The sequence below is a fragment of the Pyrus communis genome, chromosome 12, assembly GCF_041283825.1.
Source record: "Pyrus communis isolate YQ-2024b chromosome 12, ASM4128382v1, whole genome shotgun sequence".
In the NCBI taxonomy this organism is placed as follows: domain Eukaryota; kingdom Viridiplantae; phylum Streptophyta; class Magnoliopsida; order Rosales; family Rosaceae; genus Pyrus; species Pyrus communis.
Genome location: NC_142576.1, coordinates 5,466,224 through 5,484,682, shown reverse-complemented (window position 1 = coordinate 5,484,682; position 18,459 = coordinate 5,466,224). Strand labels below are relative to the sequence as shown.

Below are 18,459 nucleotides of genomic sequence, written 5' to 3'. Positions count from 1 at the left end.
TAACTCTCTGACCTTTTCTCTAACATTATCCCTTCTCTTTTCTATGTCACAACCCTAATCATTTTTCAGATTGAAAGTTTTATTTCTCATTGATCCGTATTTTTCTGTAAAGAGAAAACGTAATTATTTCTCATATAATTTTTCTTATGAATTTTTTAAAAGAAATTGAATAAAATGTCCTTAATTGACTAATAGAGACAAACACAATAACTAAATTAGTCAAATCGAAAACATGGAGACCAAATTGACCATATGGCTATAAAATAAGGGCCATTTTGACATTTAAACCAAAAATCAATTAGATATTAACATAACTTAATCATAACCGTTCAAAAAACGAGTGAGAGGAAAGAGAGATTAGGAGAAGAAAAATTCCTCTTCCACTATTTTTGGGGAGCCGAATGAACTTTCCTGCAATGTAGACGATAGCGTGATGGTCACAACGAAAAGTTGAAATGCAATAGTTCCCTAAGGCAAATAATGTTAGCTAAATACCACTGTGCTGGTATCTCGAGAGACAATCATTCATCAGTATTCCAAAACAATCACGCATCGTGCCGGAAAATTAAAATGCAATAGTACCAGAGTGCAAACTAAATCAATACAAGAAAATGAAATCTTCATTTAAAAAAAAAAAAAAATTATTTCAGCTGCAATTCTAAAAACAAACGAATTCTAAGGTTATTCCTTTTTCCTTTGCAAAACAAAATTACAAAAAAGAAAGAAAAAGCCTGCTAGAATCAAAGAACCTGCAACAATGTTACCACCATTGATGAACAAGAACTCCACTTTGTCTCAGTGAAGCAAACAGGTCCAAACACTGACCGTAACTCTTCTCATACTTCGAACTCCTCTCGCCGGGGCAACACCTCTGCCACCGATTGTAATGGCACTCGAGAAAAACCTCGTCGATCAAACAGATTGCCCCTGTCTCGAAAAGCCTCGGAATCAAATCAAATTCCGTCCCTTCCACATCCATCTTCATCACCACAAAATCCTTTTCCGAAAAGGTGTTCTTCAACCAATTTGCGAAATCAAACCCCTGAATCCGATCCACCTCTCCGTTAAACCCGCCATTGGCTGGATTCGCCGGCTGGATCCTCCCCATTCCTCTCCCTTTATCCTTCACCTTCTCACCCGGGTCGCCATTGATCTCGAAGGACAACGTCTCGTTCCTCACCCAAGCTGCGTAAGGCAGCAAGGTGACCCCCTTCTTCAACTTGTACTGGTCATGAAAAGTCTTATCGGCTTCAATGGCGAAAACTTCGAAAGTCTTGTTCTGTTTCGGGTACTGCTTCTTGAACCAGCTGCCAATGCTGGAGCCATAGCTCCGAGCTCCGACATCCACGTAAGCATACCGCCTCTTGAAGCTTATATCCGCCATTGTTGGGAGGTACTTCACGTTCTGTATGTTCTTCTTCAGAGTAATCCACGGCTTCAACGGCTCTATTTCAATCAAAGGCTCGGCCCTTCTGATGAGCTCCATCTTATGCCCAGGAACCGAGCACTTATTACCAGCACTGCCACCAGGGTTCTCGACCCTGTGACCGAAACCCTCACTCTCGCCGCAATCCTTCCTCAAAACCATCTCGCGAATCTTCGGCATCGACGAATCGAAGCCGTCGATGTCGCGCGAAGTCACGAGCTTGCTGCAATTGAACAATTCAATAAACGAATGGAAGCTGTAAGTGTCTCTCGCGCCTACGTGGACCACCGCAAACCCTTCGGGCTTCAGCGTCCGCACGATCTCAGCGGCGAAATCCGCCGGCTTTGGTGACTTCTCGAGCCGTCCGCCGGCGGAGAAAACAAAGTCAAAGCTGTTGTCAGCGAACGGCAAACGGTGCGCTTCGCCGGGAATTACCAAAGGCCTCGACGCTTTCTTGAAAACACCGATCGCGCCCTTGACGCCGGACTCTCTCAGGGCGTAGACGTCGTGCCCGGCGGGGGTCTCGACGCAGAGCGACTTGGCTTTCCGGGAGAGGAAGCCCTGAGACATGAGATCCTGGAACACGGCGGAGTAGAAATGGACGGCCTTGATCCAGTCCTTGCTGGTGTAGAGATCGGGCTTCGTGGACCCCGCCAAAATCGACGGAACGGCTTCATTTCTTACAGCGATGGCCGTACCGCCAGTATTCGCTATAACGAAGTTGAGATTTTCCGGGAGAGAGAAGAAGCAGAAGTCCCCGAGCTCGCACGACTCGCCGGTGACGGTGACGACGTAGGCGAAGCGACAGAGCACGATCAAAACGCCGAACAAAAACAACCGTACAAAAACGTTCTTCAGTAGGCCTGGCTTTCCTGCTGCGGCGGCGCCGGGTTCCATCTCTGCAAAAGATAAACCTTTTTCTCTACAAAAAATTGGGATAAAAAAAAAAAAAAGAATATTTTTCTATCTGTTTTCGGAATCGAAATCTAAAAATAAATTGAATTTGTATAAATTTAAAGAAATCGTATTGGGGGTTTTGGTTTAGCGGGAGCAGAATCGGGAGGAGGTGTGGTTGCCGCCGATGAGGGCTGGTGGTTTTAAGAGGGAGTTACAGATCTTGGAGATGTGAGGCGAAGGAGAAGCCATGGCTGGTAAAAACTTTATTTCTGTTTCGGCATGCTCTCTCTCTCTCTCTCTCTGAAACTGGGAAAACTGAAAAAGACTACGTAAGACTGTTAGAGAAGAAGGTGTAGAGAGAGATAAAGGGGGTAGAGAATGACGCGGTCGCTCTCGCAAGTTTGGTGACCGGGAGAGCCGGTTTGGCACGCGTGAGAAGAAGATGCGAGAATGGCGTTATATTCCCAATAATATAAAGTGGGGCTTTACGATGGCGCTTGCTGAAACTTGAAATGACGACATTGCCATGCCGGCTTGCACAGTTGCACGTTGAATTGAGAAAACGGCTTTACCCGGTCCCGAATTACTCTCCAAATTGCAGTATTAGGTGGAAAACCTAATTAAATTGTTACAGCTTATTTTGTACTTTTAGTTAAGAGTGTTGTTATTGTCTCGTTCCTTCTTAACTTTTCCCTAACGACTCAATTCGTGTGACAGTTCCTCCCTCACTTTTTGTTTAGGAAATAGTTCACTCGCTTTTTGTTAAAGGGTGATTGTTGCGTTAGTTGATTTAGAAGGAATACAAAATGAGTAAACAAAAAATGGTATCAGATGATTGAGTAGATAAGGTTGGATAGATTTTTTACTGTGTTCAAAACACGAGTTGGTACACTACGTGTTATTATACAAGTGATGTGATATTTGTATTAAAAATTAACAACTTAAGAAATAAACTTTCCACCAATTATATAATTACACGTGGTGTACTACTCAAGTATTCCAAGCACAATGAAAAATTTCTCGTAAGGTTGATAGAAATACATTAAATATATATATATATATATATTTATATAGCTCCATGCATTAATGAGTATCTTCCTTAATTCTAAGCTAAGGATGTGATAAATAATCAAAATCATGTACACGTGGCAGATTGGAACTTGGGGGAAATGCTGCATGTAATTACAATAAATGGATTTCTCGTTAAGTGAGTTGATTATATATAAATCCATGATTACTTACTCCCAGAGCAATTAACAATGTGTTAACTTATAAAAAAAGAAAAGTAAGTATGTTAAGAATCTTATGACTTATGTCTTATGTCAGCAAGTTGATGCAGTGTCAAATAAGATCATAGACCCCCATTTTGGCTTTTTACTTATTTGGACTACGGGGAGTTCTTTTTTTTTTTTTTTTTTAATATCTACGAGTCAGAAGAAAGTAAACATTAGGATAATTTGACGAGCAAATTTTGAAGATCGTTTTGTGTATAAAGAAACAAACATTATAATAATAGTTCAACAATCAAACCTTTATGTATAGTTCAACCGTCTAATCCTTGTCACTCACCTTTATTTTTTTTCTGTCCAGTATTTTGTGTTTTGGTATTGCCTTCTCCTCTTTGTTAACATAACATCGAGTCATCTACCTTCCTTGTAAAATAAAACTTAAAAATATTCCAAGGGCATGAATAAAATTTTGCCTTATCAAGGGGTATTAATTTACATAAACAAACCTCAATGTTCTCATAATTACCGGATAAGCCGGTCACCGCATCCCCACAAAGCTTGTTGGGGGCACTACACACGGGTAGCATACCATGCTTACGGTGGGTGCACAAAACACCGCACTAGCCGTTGTTGTGTACTTTTTCTACTTTCGTGAATGTCCTTTTCCTGTCGATGTTAATAAGTCATGCAAAAATTGATATGCTTAACTTATTAGAATTGAGAAATAAGTGATGTTTGTGTCATTTACATGTCATATTTATTATCTTAATAAGTTTTTAATGTAACTTGTTAACAATTCGATTTATTAACAAATTCTTAACGAGTGACCATAATAGTTTTGCTTACTTGTTAGACATCAAAAGCAGAAGGAACAACTGTAGCGCTGACACAAGAATATAACAACTCAACTCGTTGAGTTTACCCAAAATTTGCTATTTTCGTTTTGTTTTGCGTTGAGTTGATTAGTGGTGCAAGAACTTGTCAGGTTTTTCAGTCTAAGAGGCTCTATCCATTATGTAATTCGAACCATACTCGAGGCTTTGTTTGCCTCGCCGGGTCCATAAGCGTTTTTTATCTTGCAATCTGGATTAGTGGATTGGGGTAGGACCGTCTCCGAAGCATACCCATCCTCCGGATCCTTCTTCATTATAGTCTGAGTTGGCATCCTAGCTTCCCTGGTGCTGGTAACCGGCAACTTTAAAGTCGTCTGGAACGACGAACTCCGCTTGTCATTCTGAAAAATAGGATGTATAGAAGTTCTCCAGAAACAAGCAGAAAAAAATGAAGAAGAAGAAGCAGGATTGAAGAAGAAGAAGAAGAAGAATTGAAGAAGAAGTTTGAAGAAGAAGAGGAAGCAGAAGCAAAACTGAAGAGATGAAAGAAGAAGAAGGATCCGGAGAGGATCCTCCCTAGTGGATTGACCGAGCCAATAAAAATGTTTGTAGCCCTTGTGTTGGGGTTTGTAGTTTGCACATGTATGAGGTTGGGTGATATCAAAATATAGATATAAATGGGAGTCTGTAAGTTTTATTATCGTGAATCATAGGGAATGAGCTAGGTTTTGCATGTCAGTACATTTTTTTTAATGCAAACAATATTATTCTAAACTACTATAAGGGGAGAAGCAATATTTGAACCCCACACAGAAACGTTTGAAGAAGAAAATTGTAATTATCAAGACAATCCATCATTTTTTTTGTATGTCAGTTAAATTGAAACAACATCCACAACAATACCTATGACTGGAGGAGCAATATTTGATCCTCGTTGGAGTGTTTGGAAAAAAGAAGTAGTCCTAATTACCAAGACAATATGTTATTTTTTTTATATGTCAAATAGCTTAGAACGACGTCCACAACAATACTTATGCCGGGAGGAGTGATATTTGAACCCCATGCAAAAGTGTTTGAAGAAGGAATCCTAATTACTAAGACAGTCCACCTATTTTTTTATTTTTTTATTTTTATTTTTTTATGTCAATTAGCTTGAAAAAACGTCCACAACGAAAGGAGCAATATTTAAACTCCACGCGAAAGCGTTTGAAAGAAAAAGTTCTAATTACTAAGACAATCTACTATTTTTGTCAAATAGGTTGAACAACGTCCGCAGCAATACTAATGCCACATCAGCTCCAATACGTTAGGTGTAGTGGTTATACGACACGTAGTTTGGTAGACAATCAGCTGGGAGATGAGGCCTTTATGAATATGAGCTGGCAACGGTGTGGAAGGTGTATTAGGGATGACGATCTGGATACTCTTTGTGGGATCCTAGGGATCTTCACATTACGATCGTTTATTGTATATCGTGTGATCAGTTTTTGTAAAGTGTTATTTGTGTTTAAATTTAAATAAATAAATTCAAAATGATTTCTGACTACACGATGTACGATAAACAGTTAAGATGTAAGGATCCTTAAAATCTTCACAATTTGAATCCAAATGGGATCCAAATCCGGGTATTAGTGATACGTGTAGGACATGGGTGGTCAGGATGTTTCCACGGCAACGGTGATGGCGTAGATAGGAAGTTTGGTGAACCGTGTAAGTTGTGGGTCATGCAAGAAAAAAAGAGCCCAAAAGAGCAAAAGAGTGAGAGGAGACCTACATGTCGTATTAAGTGCAGTGTAGCCAACGCCGGAATCAACGCCCTCACTGACTCGTCGTTTCCCCACACCCCATCTAACTTCTATTATTTCCTTTGTTTTGGTTGACAACCCTTCTATCAAGTTATGATTGTAGCAACTGTAATTTCATGGAACTTTTTTAGCATGCTCAAAGGTGCTCTATACATTGTAATTCAGTTTTTGTTTATGAATTTTAGAACGTAGAGGAGGAGTTTGGTAAGGCCACATAATGGACAATCTAATTTGGTATCGAATTCACCATTCGCGAGATTCAAACCTATGACCTTTCACTTTCAAGTGAAGCGGAATACTATAAGACCGTAATACTGAGTGGTTGACATAAAATATTATGAAGTTTAATAAAATTTTCAATAATTTTGTTGTTTGGGACATTAATTCGCGTAATGAATTTTGTGTCTTGTAAGGAATTGTAATCTTTTAGTTTAACCGACTAATTATATAGGGAATTATTATTAACACTCCAAAAATCTCATTCTACACTCCAAACTTTCTATATTAGGAAATAAAAATACGCTTGTGAGGAGTGTAGAATGAAAATTTTGAAATACCAATAACACTTCTCATTATATATTGATCTAGTTATACTTCTCAGTCTAATATAAGAAAAAAAAATTCTCCGACGAATCTGCACTACTCACTCTTTTATGTTGGACCAAGTATAGTCGTTTCATTTTATTTTATTTAAAATAAGTTGTAGAGTTATCATCAAGTTTGACCCAAAAAGCTAAACAATTATTAACATCCATGCTAAAGTTAGCATTGGAGAAGGTACGTATATTTTATGTGCCCTTTTCAAATTGTAACTCATCATTCGCTATTTCTTTCCTTTATTTTCATATAAGTAGGTAGATTATATTCATAAACAACCTTCCAAATATGACAATTTGATTCAACATTAAATTAAATATTTACATCACATAAACAAACCACTGAGTAATATATCATTTTAGTTTTCGCAAGTGTAGTTGCTATGCTTGTTTGGTGCTAGTTTCAAATTGAACTCGATAATTCATTTTGACCCGTTATTTATTAAATTGAGATTATTTTTGTCATTTTGACCTTATTTGATAGATATTTTTCATAAAATGATCAAAATGATTGATGATGGACAAGCACAGAGACCACTCTTATCGATTTCAAATCTCAAGAGCTAGAGTAAAGAGTTATGTCGATCTCATGAACTATTTTGATCAAAATACCTGTAATATATGCTTTTAAAAGTAGAGGAAACTAATTTTTCATTTGTGGGATCAAAAGAGATAAGATTTCTTAATGCATAATTCAATTTTACTTTTTTAAGTTGGACACAATATCTTTATTTTCCCTTTCTAACATATTTTTAACGTAGCCATTAAGTATTTCAGTTTAGTGGTATTATTCTCCATTTGGAAGTGAGAGGTCTTAGGTTCGAATTTCGTGGATGGTGAATTCGATATCAAATTAATTAGACTGTCCATTGTATGGCTGAATTGAAATCCTCCTCCCCTGAATGTAAAAATATCGATGTACTCAAAAAAAAAAAAAAAAAAAAAAATAAACGTAACAAATCATCCAATCCAACGTGATCATAACAGCAAACCAGTCCTTATTGTTTCCACATTTACCTTCCATTGAATTTAATTCATTTTTTGTACTCGAAAACATGGCTGAGGAATCAATATTGTGGCTGAGATGGAGGACCCCATGCATGTGAACATTTTCAGAACCATTTGAGGATGCATCAGTGGCTGATCCAGGATTTCAAGATAGGGGTCCCAAGATAAAAGTTCCAAAATATATATATTAGACTAGTTAATTTGCATCAGTGACGGATTCAGGATTTCAAGATCGGGGGGGTCCTAAGATAAAAGTTCAAAAAAAAAAAATATTAGACTAGTTGATTTGGTTCCATGTCATGATCATTTTTTTGTTAAATTTGGTTCATTGAATAATCGAAATTAATCAACCACATTAAGTGATCCAGTGGTAAGGACACGGATTTTGGCTCCCAAAATAGAAAAAATAGGGAGGTCCAGGGTTCAAGGCTCCAAGCTAGTGAGTCTGCTTGACTGTGGGCAGGGGAAAGCTGAAATGCCTCTGTGAGTCTTTCAGGCCCCTAAAAGGGGTAGATAACCATGATTTGCCACTAGTTGTCCCGCTTTTTTAAATAATAATCAAAATCAAAATCAAAATTAATCTCAAATGTAATAAAACCAACAAATTCTTCTCAGCAACATAACGCATCAATTAATGACTCTACAAAGATGAAATTTGTTAATGTAACATATATATTACAATTGGGAGTTGAGACTAAAGTCTAGTATTAAAAAACTTAAATGAATTTGGAAGAAATAAAATTAGGCAGCTAGAGGTGGTGGAACGGCAAATGGTGCTGTGGGATGGGGTAACTTCAGTTTAAAGTTAGGAGGTTGTGACGAATGGGGGTTGGGAGTTCTTAAATATAATTTGGGAATACTGGAAAGGACCGGGGTTCTTGGGCTCTATATAAAAAACAGAGATATTTTAGTTTTTAAATCTTTTATAATTACCTGGCTAAAAAACGCTATCGTTTCGGCTAGGTCTTTTAAAACAAAAATTAGAAACCTCTTTTTCTTCGTTATAAGCACTGTTGCATGCACATCTATGAAGGCAACAAGCATTTCCACTGCACTTGTCCAAATTGTTGAAGGATCCTGAAGTTCAATCACAAATGTTTCTTTGGACTTCCAGATGATCCTGGGTCTCTAAATGGATCCGCCCATGGATGCATGTAGAAGTAAACTTCACATTTACCCATCGATCCGAAACATTTGTACGTTTTCCTTGTTCGGTTATGCATTTGTACGTTACTCGATCGTTTTTGTTGTTTTGCAGCAGTTGGGACTCGTCTCGTGATACTGTACCGTTAAACTTGGCCATGCATGCAGTTTTGTATCTAGCAATATGAAATCTTGAGCGGTTACTATTCTCAAAAGGAGAAAGTTCCAAGGTGGCGATTCTCACATCCTTTATTTTTGAGATGATGATTCTCTCCTTTCCTTTCTTCTCAAATTTTCTTCTTCTTTCTCTCTCTATTTTTTTCTTCTTTCTTTCTCTACAAAGATAAAACCTTGAGCGTTGAAACAACAATGGAGGAATGAAAAGGGAAAAAAAAGGAGAAATAATCATTGTCCTTACTTTTGTGCTTTACTTATATGTGGGGTCCTCTTTTGTATATAGAAATTCTATATAAATCAACGAAAGAAAAGACCCTAAATCAATTAAAGAAAAACCCTAATCATCAACTGAAGATAAATTCTAAAGGATTTTTAGTCAAAATGGTTCATGATGTTGACATAATTTCTCACTTTGTTCCCTGACAATGAACATTGATAGAAGTGGTCATTGAATTTGTCTACTAAAAATCATTTTTGTCATTTCGTGAAAAATTTGTCAATATTCTCGTTAAGTGGAGGGGTTAGTTTGACAAAAATATCGTTAAAAAAGAGGTCACTTGGTCGTTCACATAACAATATGATGAAGATATCCATAGGTCAAGACAAGAATAGATTGATGTAACATAAGTGGTCGCCTTCATAAGGGTAAGGTTTCAGCGCTAAAAGATTACGCCCCCATATCTCTATCTCTTTACCCGGAGCCCTCCCATTCATATATTGGTGCGAAAAAGCCGCCTTCTTTTTTTTATTAGTTGGAAATTTGTCAGTCGAGCTAGTAACCGTTTCCTGTAAGTGAGATGAACTTAGAAGGGATTTGCATTCTCCTTTCCGCTTCTACAATCGGGAACAAGTTTGAGGTCAACTGTACTCTAATAGGTTTTAACTGCTTGGGCAACGCTCATCCTTTGTTTAAGGAATTGCTTCTTTTAATAGTATCTTTCTCCTTTGCTCGTGTATCCCTTCTCATTCTTTTCATTCCAGTAAAAAGTCTTATACGGTCTGGCCTCCACTAAAGGACAAAAATAATTTACGATGTACAAACTCAGAAACCACTTCTATCGATTTTTATTTTTAGGTACAAAATAAAGAATTATGTCAATCTCAGATATCATTTTGGGTAAAAAGCCAACTCTAAATAATCAACTATGGTTGTGATCCTTCGCAGGCTTTCGTGTTTACATATCCGACATTCTACGAAAATTGTAACTTATAGATTGGCCAAGTTAAAGTTATATTTAGGACATGAGTCCTTTCAGTTTGTCAAATTGTAAGGACAACATGAAAACACATAGAACATGTAATTTGGTCGCTTGAGTGGCCGGTGATTGATGCGGATGCTTTTGTCCAGACTGCCAAGTGCATCTGTATGAATAATGATCAATTGGAATTCCTTTCAGCCACTTTCAGGTGTGTGGATGAGATGTCTATGACTACAAATGAGTCGGTCTCTGGATGCCAGTGGCCCTGAGCCTTGGATTAGCATTAGAAGGTTTTGGATGCTGTCAACAGGGCACAACAACACAAGGGCCCCGGGTTTACTAGCAGCCACCCCCTTGACAGCACACCCAGTAACATGCACATGTATGCTATGGCTGGTCGGTCAAGTGTGTGAGTGACTTTCGACTGTTAATGCATGTGGTAATTATGTTGACGTTAGCAAAATCCACAATTTTGATATCTTTCTCGTGCATATATAAGACATAATCCATACAATTTATAGTAAGATATTAATCCTAAGATTACAATCGATCAATGCCTCATTAAAAATCTCCTGAGGGTTTGTAATCTTTTCGAGAAATCGTATGGATTCAGTCTTATTTAAACGACCTACCCTGGACCCTGGCCCTTATTTAAACAAAGTAGCACATCGCATGAGTCTAAGTCAACATGATTGGACTTAGCCTAGTAACGCTATATTGGGCTTTATACATTGTTATTATTAACCTAAGGCCCTCAACGGGTTCCAAATAATTTTATTTATTTATAGACAATAGATACTAAATCATGGAGAGAGGAAGAGTTTAAACCTGAGACATGGTGGAAGACCCTATTCACCAAAGGCAATCCATCACTTGCATTTCTGTTTGATTAGAAAAGTTTAGGTCAAGCGTCCGCCCATGTTATCCATGTGAAGTGACCTGCTTTTATTACAAAACATACTCGTACAGATGACACGATCACATACACCCGACACAATATGTTCTCCATTGTTATACTACACAATTATGCAAAATATAAGTGGAAAATGACTGTATTCTAGAAGATAATCGCAATCACATGTGAACATGCCGTTTTCTTCTTTTTTCTTTGCGTGGTCTTTCCTTTGGTCGGATGGAAGAGCTGAATATGTCAACACATGATGCGCTTACCAATTCCTTTGGTGCTGCTGCGCTCTACTTTCCGCCTTATACTATAATACTTTACACATTGACCACCATAATACTTCGGATTAAAACTTGTAGTTAGATGTCACATTTTAGTTACAGCGTGCAATTTCATTGAACAAATCAACATTAATGTTCATCTAATAGGAATTGAAAACTAAGACTTCACTAATTAAAGATTGCACCTTTTAATTGTTCAACTACGATTGTTTATCACAAGCATTTTGATATTTATGCATATTTTTCTCGCCTTCTAATCTTTCTTTTTAGTCAATCGTGTTTCACGTATGCATACAAGAAATGAGCAATAACTACCCCATATAGTGACTATTTAGTTATTGTTGTTGTCATAACAATGATGTTGTCAATGAGAAATATGTGATAAAAAGCCAAAAACAAGGTAATAGCAACAGAGTACTAATGCATCAAAATATAGTTTAACATCATTGTTATCCAGCAACATAAAACAAATAGCCACTATATGTGGTTACTCTTGCTCACTTTTCTTGCAGTGATGTTTAAACGCATTCTCGAGCCTCCGTGAAAGATGAATGACTAATTGTGATCAAAATAAGTTGAGTTCGGGTTTCAAATAAATTTGATATACTTATAAAACCTCATTACGCACATAGGGTTTCAAATAAATTTGTTATCCATGTTATACCCTAAACTCTAGGATTCTCTCTCCTCCTAGTCTCTCTCCTCTTTTCTCCTCTACTATTTGAACGGTTACGATTAAATCACATCAACATTTTGTATTAATTTTTTAATAGCTAGAAGAAGACAAAAACAATATATGAGAGGAGAGAAGATAAAAGCATGAGAATACGAGGAGAAAAAATCCTACTCCATTGGTCACATAGTAATATTTCACATGCATCAATGATAAAGGTGCTCACTGTCTGTCCTAATCTTGATTTCTACAAAAACAATGATCATCGATCTAGGAATCATCTGGAATCATTGGCCTGCAGTCACCAAGGAAGTTAGTTAGTTAGTTACAATCGATCAGCAGTGCACCAACCAACTATATAAGTGCACCACTCACCCAATCACTCTCTGCCACGTCACCCCATTTGCAAATTTTATCCTAATCACACACGCATTCAATGGTTCACTGAGGCGTGAGCGCAGTGGTTCCACGCGGCATGCCAGACCGCCACAAAACGCTGACTTGTCACTATAAAATCACCCGGCAAAACTCCCTTCCTTCCTCCAGTTCCAATTCATTCCCCAGCAGAATCAATGACCAATCAAGACGACACACCCCCGATGCAGGAAGAACGGCCAGCCGGATCACCGCCGCCAGTTGTTCCCACGGCTCCACCGATTAATGATGTGGAGAACCAGACCCCGTCCCACGCCAGGACTACTGGGACGGGGATTGGGGTCGGGGGGATCCTGCGGCGGTGGAAGAGGGAGGACTTGTTGAGGAGAGGCTCTCTGGCTCTGAGGGGACTTGCTTTGGTTTTTTCATTGCTGGCCTTCATCATCATGGTCAGCAACAAGCACGGCCACGGGAACAATTTCGACGAATATGAAGAATACAGGTGAGGGATCAAATTCGGTGATTATTTGTTAATCTGAATATCTGTTGTAATTAATAAATATTAAATTATTTTATATGATTTAATTTGATAGGTATGTGTTGGCTATAGCTATTCTGGCGACGTTGTACACAGTGCTGCAATCATTCAGACATGCACGCGAGCTTTCCACCGGCGGAGAAATGTCTCAGCGACGGACGTCGGCGTTGGCTGACTTCATCGGCGATCAGGTAATTTGTTTATTAATATCCTTCATTTTTCTAAACAATTGTAGAATTTTATGATGAATACGCGTAAGCTTCCAATAATGACAATAAAGTACTAAAGAAAAGAAGGTTCTCCTAAAAGTCCGACTATTTTAGTCAAACACTCTTGCGAGTAGCATAACTTTTTATTTCGGTTCCTAAGATTTAAAGTTGATAAAAGTGGTTCCTAAGTAATACAATATTAATTATTTTGGTCATTCCGTAAAAAATTTCCGTTAAATAAGACTAAGGTGACAAAAGTACCCTCAGTTTTTGTCAAATCACAACGGCCTATTGTTTTGTTTATTAAATTGAGGGTACTTTGTCATTTTTAGTCTTTATTTAATAGAAATTTTTCACAAGATAACCAAAATGATTGACGGTGGATAAACTCAGAGATCGCTTCTATTGATTTCAAATCTCAGAGACCAAAATAAAGAATTATATCAATCTCATAAACTATTTTAGCTAAAATTGACAATGAAATTGGTAAAGGGACCATGACTTTTCGTATGAGTGCCAACCACCACTTAACAAAACTAGAAATGCAAATGAAACAATTGACAAAAATTTGATTTGTGAGTTGATGGTGTGCTGCAGATTATGGCCTATTTACTGATATCGTCGTCATCGTCGGCGATTCCGTTAACGAATAGAATGAGAGAATATCAAAACAACCTATTCACAGACGCTGCAGCATCCGCCATTAGCATGGCCTTTCTTGCTTTTGTTGCTCTTGCACTATCGGCTCTAATTTCCAGTTACAAATTATCGACTCAATCTTACATCTAATAGTTTATTACGAGCTTTATTTCATATTTGTAACAAAATGTGTTGTAATTAGGTATACATTAATTCCTCTGCTTATTGGAGTTCAGTGTTCATATTTGGTTTTGAGGTGATTACCACATTCATTTTAGATTAGGGATTATAATGTGAATAATATGATGAGATATGTATCTTGTTTTACACGAGTATAAAGGCATATACTTATTGTTGATTGATTGTGGGTTGAATGCTCGTATTCTAACGATATGTATGTTGAACAATAGATTGGCTTTCTTTATTAAGAACTGAAGTTTCTAAAGTCACTTTACAATGGGATGTGCCTATGTAGGGTTGTATCCACTCTGGCTTTCTATCTCCGAAGCAGCCGGATTCGGAAATTTGAACCACTCAATTTAAATCATATTGTCCTCATTAGCCCCATCCCATTGGCCCATCGTACATAAAACAAAATCTTTACAAACAGTTCGGATCTCTCTCTCTCTCTCTCTCTTTAATGGCTTGGATTTCCAGATTTAATTACTCCGAACAGAGATTCTTAACTCCCCAAATGCAAAGATTCATTCATTTGTAAGAGTGACATAATCAACCACGTACTAATGAATTTTGTGACATGATTAACCATGTACTAACGAATCTTTTCTTTAGAGTGAGGCTGAGAGATTGTACAAAATTATGACTTCTAAAACTCTAAAAAGTTGGACTTGGAATCGTCAGGCTTTGTTGTTATATTTTGTAGATATTAAAGAGTTCTTGAAAAGCCTATTACCGAAAAACAGAAACAATTTAGTCTTTTCGTTATTCAGGTAGCCCATTAGGATTGGATTGGCTTTTTCTTTAAGTACTTTTGGAACTTAAACAAATCCTAATTCATGTCATTCAACTTGTTACTTCTCTTCAGCCAGCTTAAACTTCTTATCGCAACATGGAGCAAAAAGAATATACAAATGCAATACTACCAGTCTTTACATAATTACTATTTAGGAACTATACGACAAACTGTGTTGTCCTCTGCTTCCTTGGCCCCGAAGACACATCCTCGTGTAACATCATTTCGGATTTCAGAAGTCAGAAAATCCATGACTTCCCGCACTCTGCAACATTTTGAGAGTGTACGATTGGTTTTCAGTGGTTGCTGGCTGCGTTCTGTTCTGAAGAGAGTTGAGGTAGCTCAAATTAGAATGGTTAGGTAATGCCAAGGGCCTCACAGCCATGGACACATTGTTGCTGTTATTATCGGCAGCAGGTCTACTTGCATTGCTATAATTCCCGCTGCCTCGCGCTGCCGGAACATCGTGGTTGTGCTTCCCTTCGTACGTGGTGATCACCGCCCTTGTGTCCTGCGATGCTCTCTCCACATGTTTCCTCACTGGACAACCTACGGACGTGCATTTGTAGTAGCTCCTGAAGATTGGAAAGCAATTGAAAATGTTAATTAGCAGCTAATTTCAAAAGGGGTTCCTTGTAGTTAAACACATTTATAGGGTTTCTACCTTGGATTTGGATTTCCCTTCACTACTTTCTGTCCATATTTCCTCCACCTATACCCGTCATCCAGAATATCGATTTCGCTCGTTGTCTGCACTACAATTCTCGGTTCTTTCACAATTCTACCGCCAGAAGATGCATATGACTGATCATTTGCATTGTCTCCCTTCCTGCAAAATGATAAATAAGTCAAACAAAATTGAATTTTATAAAAAAAAAAAAATTCTATGAACACATACAAAATTGGCAAATCCAGTCAGAAATTTGTATGAGCTTACCATCTTTTCGCCTCAGGTTCGTTTTCATCTTCAGCTACTACTGAATTACTTATTGGAGAGTTCTGTTCAAACTCATCCTCTCCAATTGAGGTAGAAGAATCCTCCTGTAGTGAGACGGACTCAACTTTCGGATTGGACAACGTCGGAACGGATTGATCAGAGATTCCATAGAAAGAACCCTGAATCGAGTTAGAGCTTGATCTTCTTGTAGACTGGGGCTTATGATGGTTGTGATTACCCTTGTACACAATTTGAGTAATCTGTCCATCCAATGATCTCTCAACCTTCTTCTTTGTGGGGCAATTCGGAAACGTGCACTTGTAATAACTCCGCGGATTTTCGCTACCCTTCACTTGTTTCTGCCCATACTTCCTCCAATTGAACCCATCATCCGATTTTTGTTCTCGAGCATATTGCGAAGATTGATTAGAATGCAAGTAATCCGACTTTGGAGCACCATTAAGTCCATTACTCTGCGTATTCGCTTCGATTGGCTCGAATTCGGACTTCACTCCCGCCTTCTCAGCATTAAAATCCCATGCTTGCCTTTCTCTTTTGAATGGTTCTTCCTGTTCAGACAAAAACGATCATTAAGCTACTAATATCGCCTAATCCTCTATGTTATCGCGGTTAAAAAAATAAAAAGAAAAAAGAAAAAGCTTCCAACTTTAATTAACTAGTAAAAATAAGCGAAGAGCTCTTACCACTGAAACCATGCTAGAAGAAGATTGAAGATTAGTAGCAGGCCTCGATTCGGGTTGGAACGAGAAATCGGAGAACATTTTCGGCTCCCCTCTATCCTTAATTCCTTGCTGGGTGTCTTTAGTATCATTCATCCAATCGAAAACCTGACTCGAAAAAGCTCCTGTTGTTGGAGATTCAAGATTCTGCAGAAGAAGAAGAAGAAAAAAAAAACCAAAAAACCCATCAATAAACACACAAAAAAGAACATAAAAAACCCATAAAAAATTTAAAATCGTATAAAATTTATATATCTTACATATGAGGAGGAGAGGAACATGGGTGAGCTGAGAAAATCGGCGGGACTAAAAGCCGGCGTGGAAGCCAAGTACGAAGAAGGGGAAACAGGGGGAGGAGAGAGAGGCAGAGAAGGAGGCTGGAGTGACTTGAACTTGGGGATATCAGTCCCGTTTCTGTCCGTGAACCGGATCGGATTAGAAGAATAGTCCGAGAATAGTCCCCCCCAATTAGTCCTGTCCAGTCCAATCCCGCTGTTCTCCATGTTGCTTGTGAGGAGGTGAGTGAAGGAAGAAGTCATGTTTTTTGCTTCTGGATTTGAGAGGAAAATGAGAGGAATGAGGATAGCAATTTAAAGGGTTGAATGCAAGTGACATCTGTAGGAAAGAGAGAGGAGAGAGAGAGAGAGAAAGAGGGTATTTTGGTCACTTTGGGATGTTTCTGGGAAGCTCAGTGAAAAGTTTGACCGTGGAAAAATGGAAGACGAAGTCTGGTCAAATCTTGTGGGTTTGACTTGACTGCGCAGAGTGCTAACGTAAGAGTGGGTGGCGGCTCTTAATGCATAAGCTAGGATGACAATTTGGGAATAAGATTCTTTCCGGATTCTATTTCTAGAGCTTCCGATGATTACTTAATTTTATCAGTTTATTGTATATTATGCAATTAATTTTTGTTAGGCACTATTTATATTCAATTTAAATTTTAAAATTTAAAATAATTTTTAACTGCACGATATACAATAAACAGACATGATTGATTGATCTCTGAATCCCCACAAAGAGAATCCGAAGAAGATCTTTGTCCGACAATTTAATCCGTCAAATTTGGTAATGGACACAAACGGTTTGGTTTTAGGATTAAATTTTGGTTGCTTCACGGTTATGGGTGGTTGCTCATTATGCACAAGTTCCTCCTCCGATGCGATTAGATATGGCGGCTTCGCCACCCTGTGCGCTCCAATCCGGCAACTGCCACCTTAACTTGTGAAAGTTGCGGAGCTTGGTTGAACGATGAAGTTGCCAGTGGCCTTGGTTTGAGTATCACAATCCTCCACAGAGATGAGCTAATATTGTGGTTCCATTCTCAAAGTAGTTGTAGCCATTTTGTTGCCTGATCTAGCAAGTGTTGTGGTCATGATTTTGAGATGGTTGCATGTGGTTGTCGCCCGTGTGTGATGAGTTATGTAGTATCATCTTTCATAGATGATTTTATGTGGTCTTACTATTCTGCAATGATTTTATGTAGCCTCGCTCTTGAATGATCATCAGTTTGTTCACTTTATATTTGTTGTGTCTATCATTTTTGTGACAAAACTTTACTGGCGGCGTTTGTGCGTATGTGCTTGAGGTATCCATACAGAGATTTTACTCCAATTGTTTAATTGTGTAGGTTCATTCTAGATCATTTACTCGGTCACTAGAGCTATGTAAATTGACACTTGTGTATTTGTTTATGTTCATCAGTGAATACAACTCTATCGTTTCTTATAAAAATAGTAACAACATGTTTCTTTTTAAGATTAGGAACCAAAGAAAAAAAATAAAGACTAATGTGGACCAAGCATTAAAATTAAAGGGGAAAATTGGTAATGAACTCTTATTATAATATTTTGCTTGCAACCCTTGACACCCCAATATTC

At 38.0% G+C, this 18,459-nt stretch overlaps 3 protein-coding genes across 3 annotated transcripts; 1 reads left to right on the top strand and 2 right to left on the bottom strand.

Annotated features, from left to right (window-relative positions):
• Nucleotides 1–555: 555 nt before the first annotated feature.
• Nucleotides 556–2,747, bottom strand: LOC137745470 (uncharacterized). The gene has a single exon (XM_068485430.2). It carries the CDS (start codon nucleotides 2,321–2,323, stop codon nucleotides 761–763), a length of 1,563 nt encoding a protein of 520 aa, XP_068341531.2. The 5' UTR covers nucleotides 2,324–2,747; the 3' UTR covers nucleotides 556–760.
• A 9,932-nt stretch (nucleotides 2,748–12,679) lies between these two features.
• On the top strand, nucleotides 12,680–14,290 carry LOC137746067 (CASP-like protein 4B1). Its single transcript, XM_068486125.2, has 3 exons — nucleotides 12,680–13,048; nucleotides 13,140–13,275; nucleotides 13,891–14,290. The coding sequence occupies exons 1-3, from the start codon at nucleotides 12,744–12,746 to the stop codon at nucleotides 14,080–14,082; spliced, it is 633 nt and encodes a 210-aa protein (XP_068342226.2). The 5' UTR covers nucleotides 12,680–12,743; the 3' UTR covers nucleotides 14,083–14,290.
• A 640-nt stretch (nucleotides 14,291–14,930) lies between these two features.
• Nucleotides 14,931–17,164, bottom strand: LOC137746066 (putative WRKY transcription factor 26). Its single transcript, XM_068486124.2, has 5 exons — nucleotides 16,843–17,164; nucleotides 16,547–16,729; nucleotides 15,843–16,411; nucleotides 15,570–15,734; nucleotides 14,931–15,480 (listed from the first exon to the last, which is right to left on the bottom strand). The coding sequence occupies exons 1-5, from the start codon at nucleotides 17,119–17,121 to the stop codon at nucleotides 15,138–15,140; spliced, it is 1,539 nt and encodes a 512-aa protein (XP_068342225.2). The 5' UTR covers nucleotides 17,122–17,164; the 3' UTR covers nucleotides 14,931–15,137.
• Between the last annotated feature and the right edge of the window lie 1,295 nt (nucleotides 17,165–18,459).

What these genes read in the sequence shown, in the direction of transcription:
- LOC137745470 (XM_068485430.2), bottom strand. Translation starts at nt 2,323, where the DNA reads ATGGAACCCGGCGCCGCCGCAGCAGGAAAGCCAGGCCTACTGAAGAAC.
- LOC137746067 (XM_068486125.2), top strand. Translation starts at nt 12,744, where the DNA reads ATGACCAATCAAGACGACACACCCCCGATGCAGGAAGAACGGCCAGCC. An exon ending in GACGAATATGAAGAATACAG is followed by an intron (nt 13,049 to 13,139) that starts GTGAGGGATCAA and finishes TTAATTTGATAG; the next exon opens with GTATGTGTTGGCTATAGCTA. An exon ending in CTGACTTCATCGGCGATCAG is followed by an intron (nt 13,276 to 13,890) that starts GTAATTTGTTTA and finishes GGTGTGCTGCAG; the next exon opens with ATTATGGCCTATTTACTGAT.
- LOC137746066 (XM_068486124.2), bottom strand. Translation starts at nt 17,121, where the DNA reads ATGACTTCTTCCTTCACTCACCTCCTCACAAGCAACATGGAGAACAGC. An exon ending in CTTCTAGCATGGTTTCAGTG is followed by an intron (nt 16,412 to 16,546) that starts GTAAGAGCTCTT and finishes TTGTCTGAACAG; the next exon opens with GAAGAACCATTCAAAAGAGA. An exon ending in GAACCTGAGGCGAAAAGATG is followed by an intron (nt 15,735 to 15,842) that starts GTAAGCTCATAC and finishes ATCATTTTGCAG; the next exon opens with GAAGGGAGACAATGCAAATG.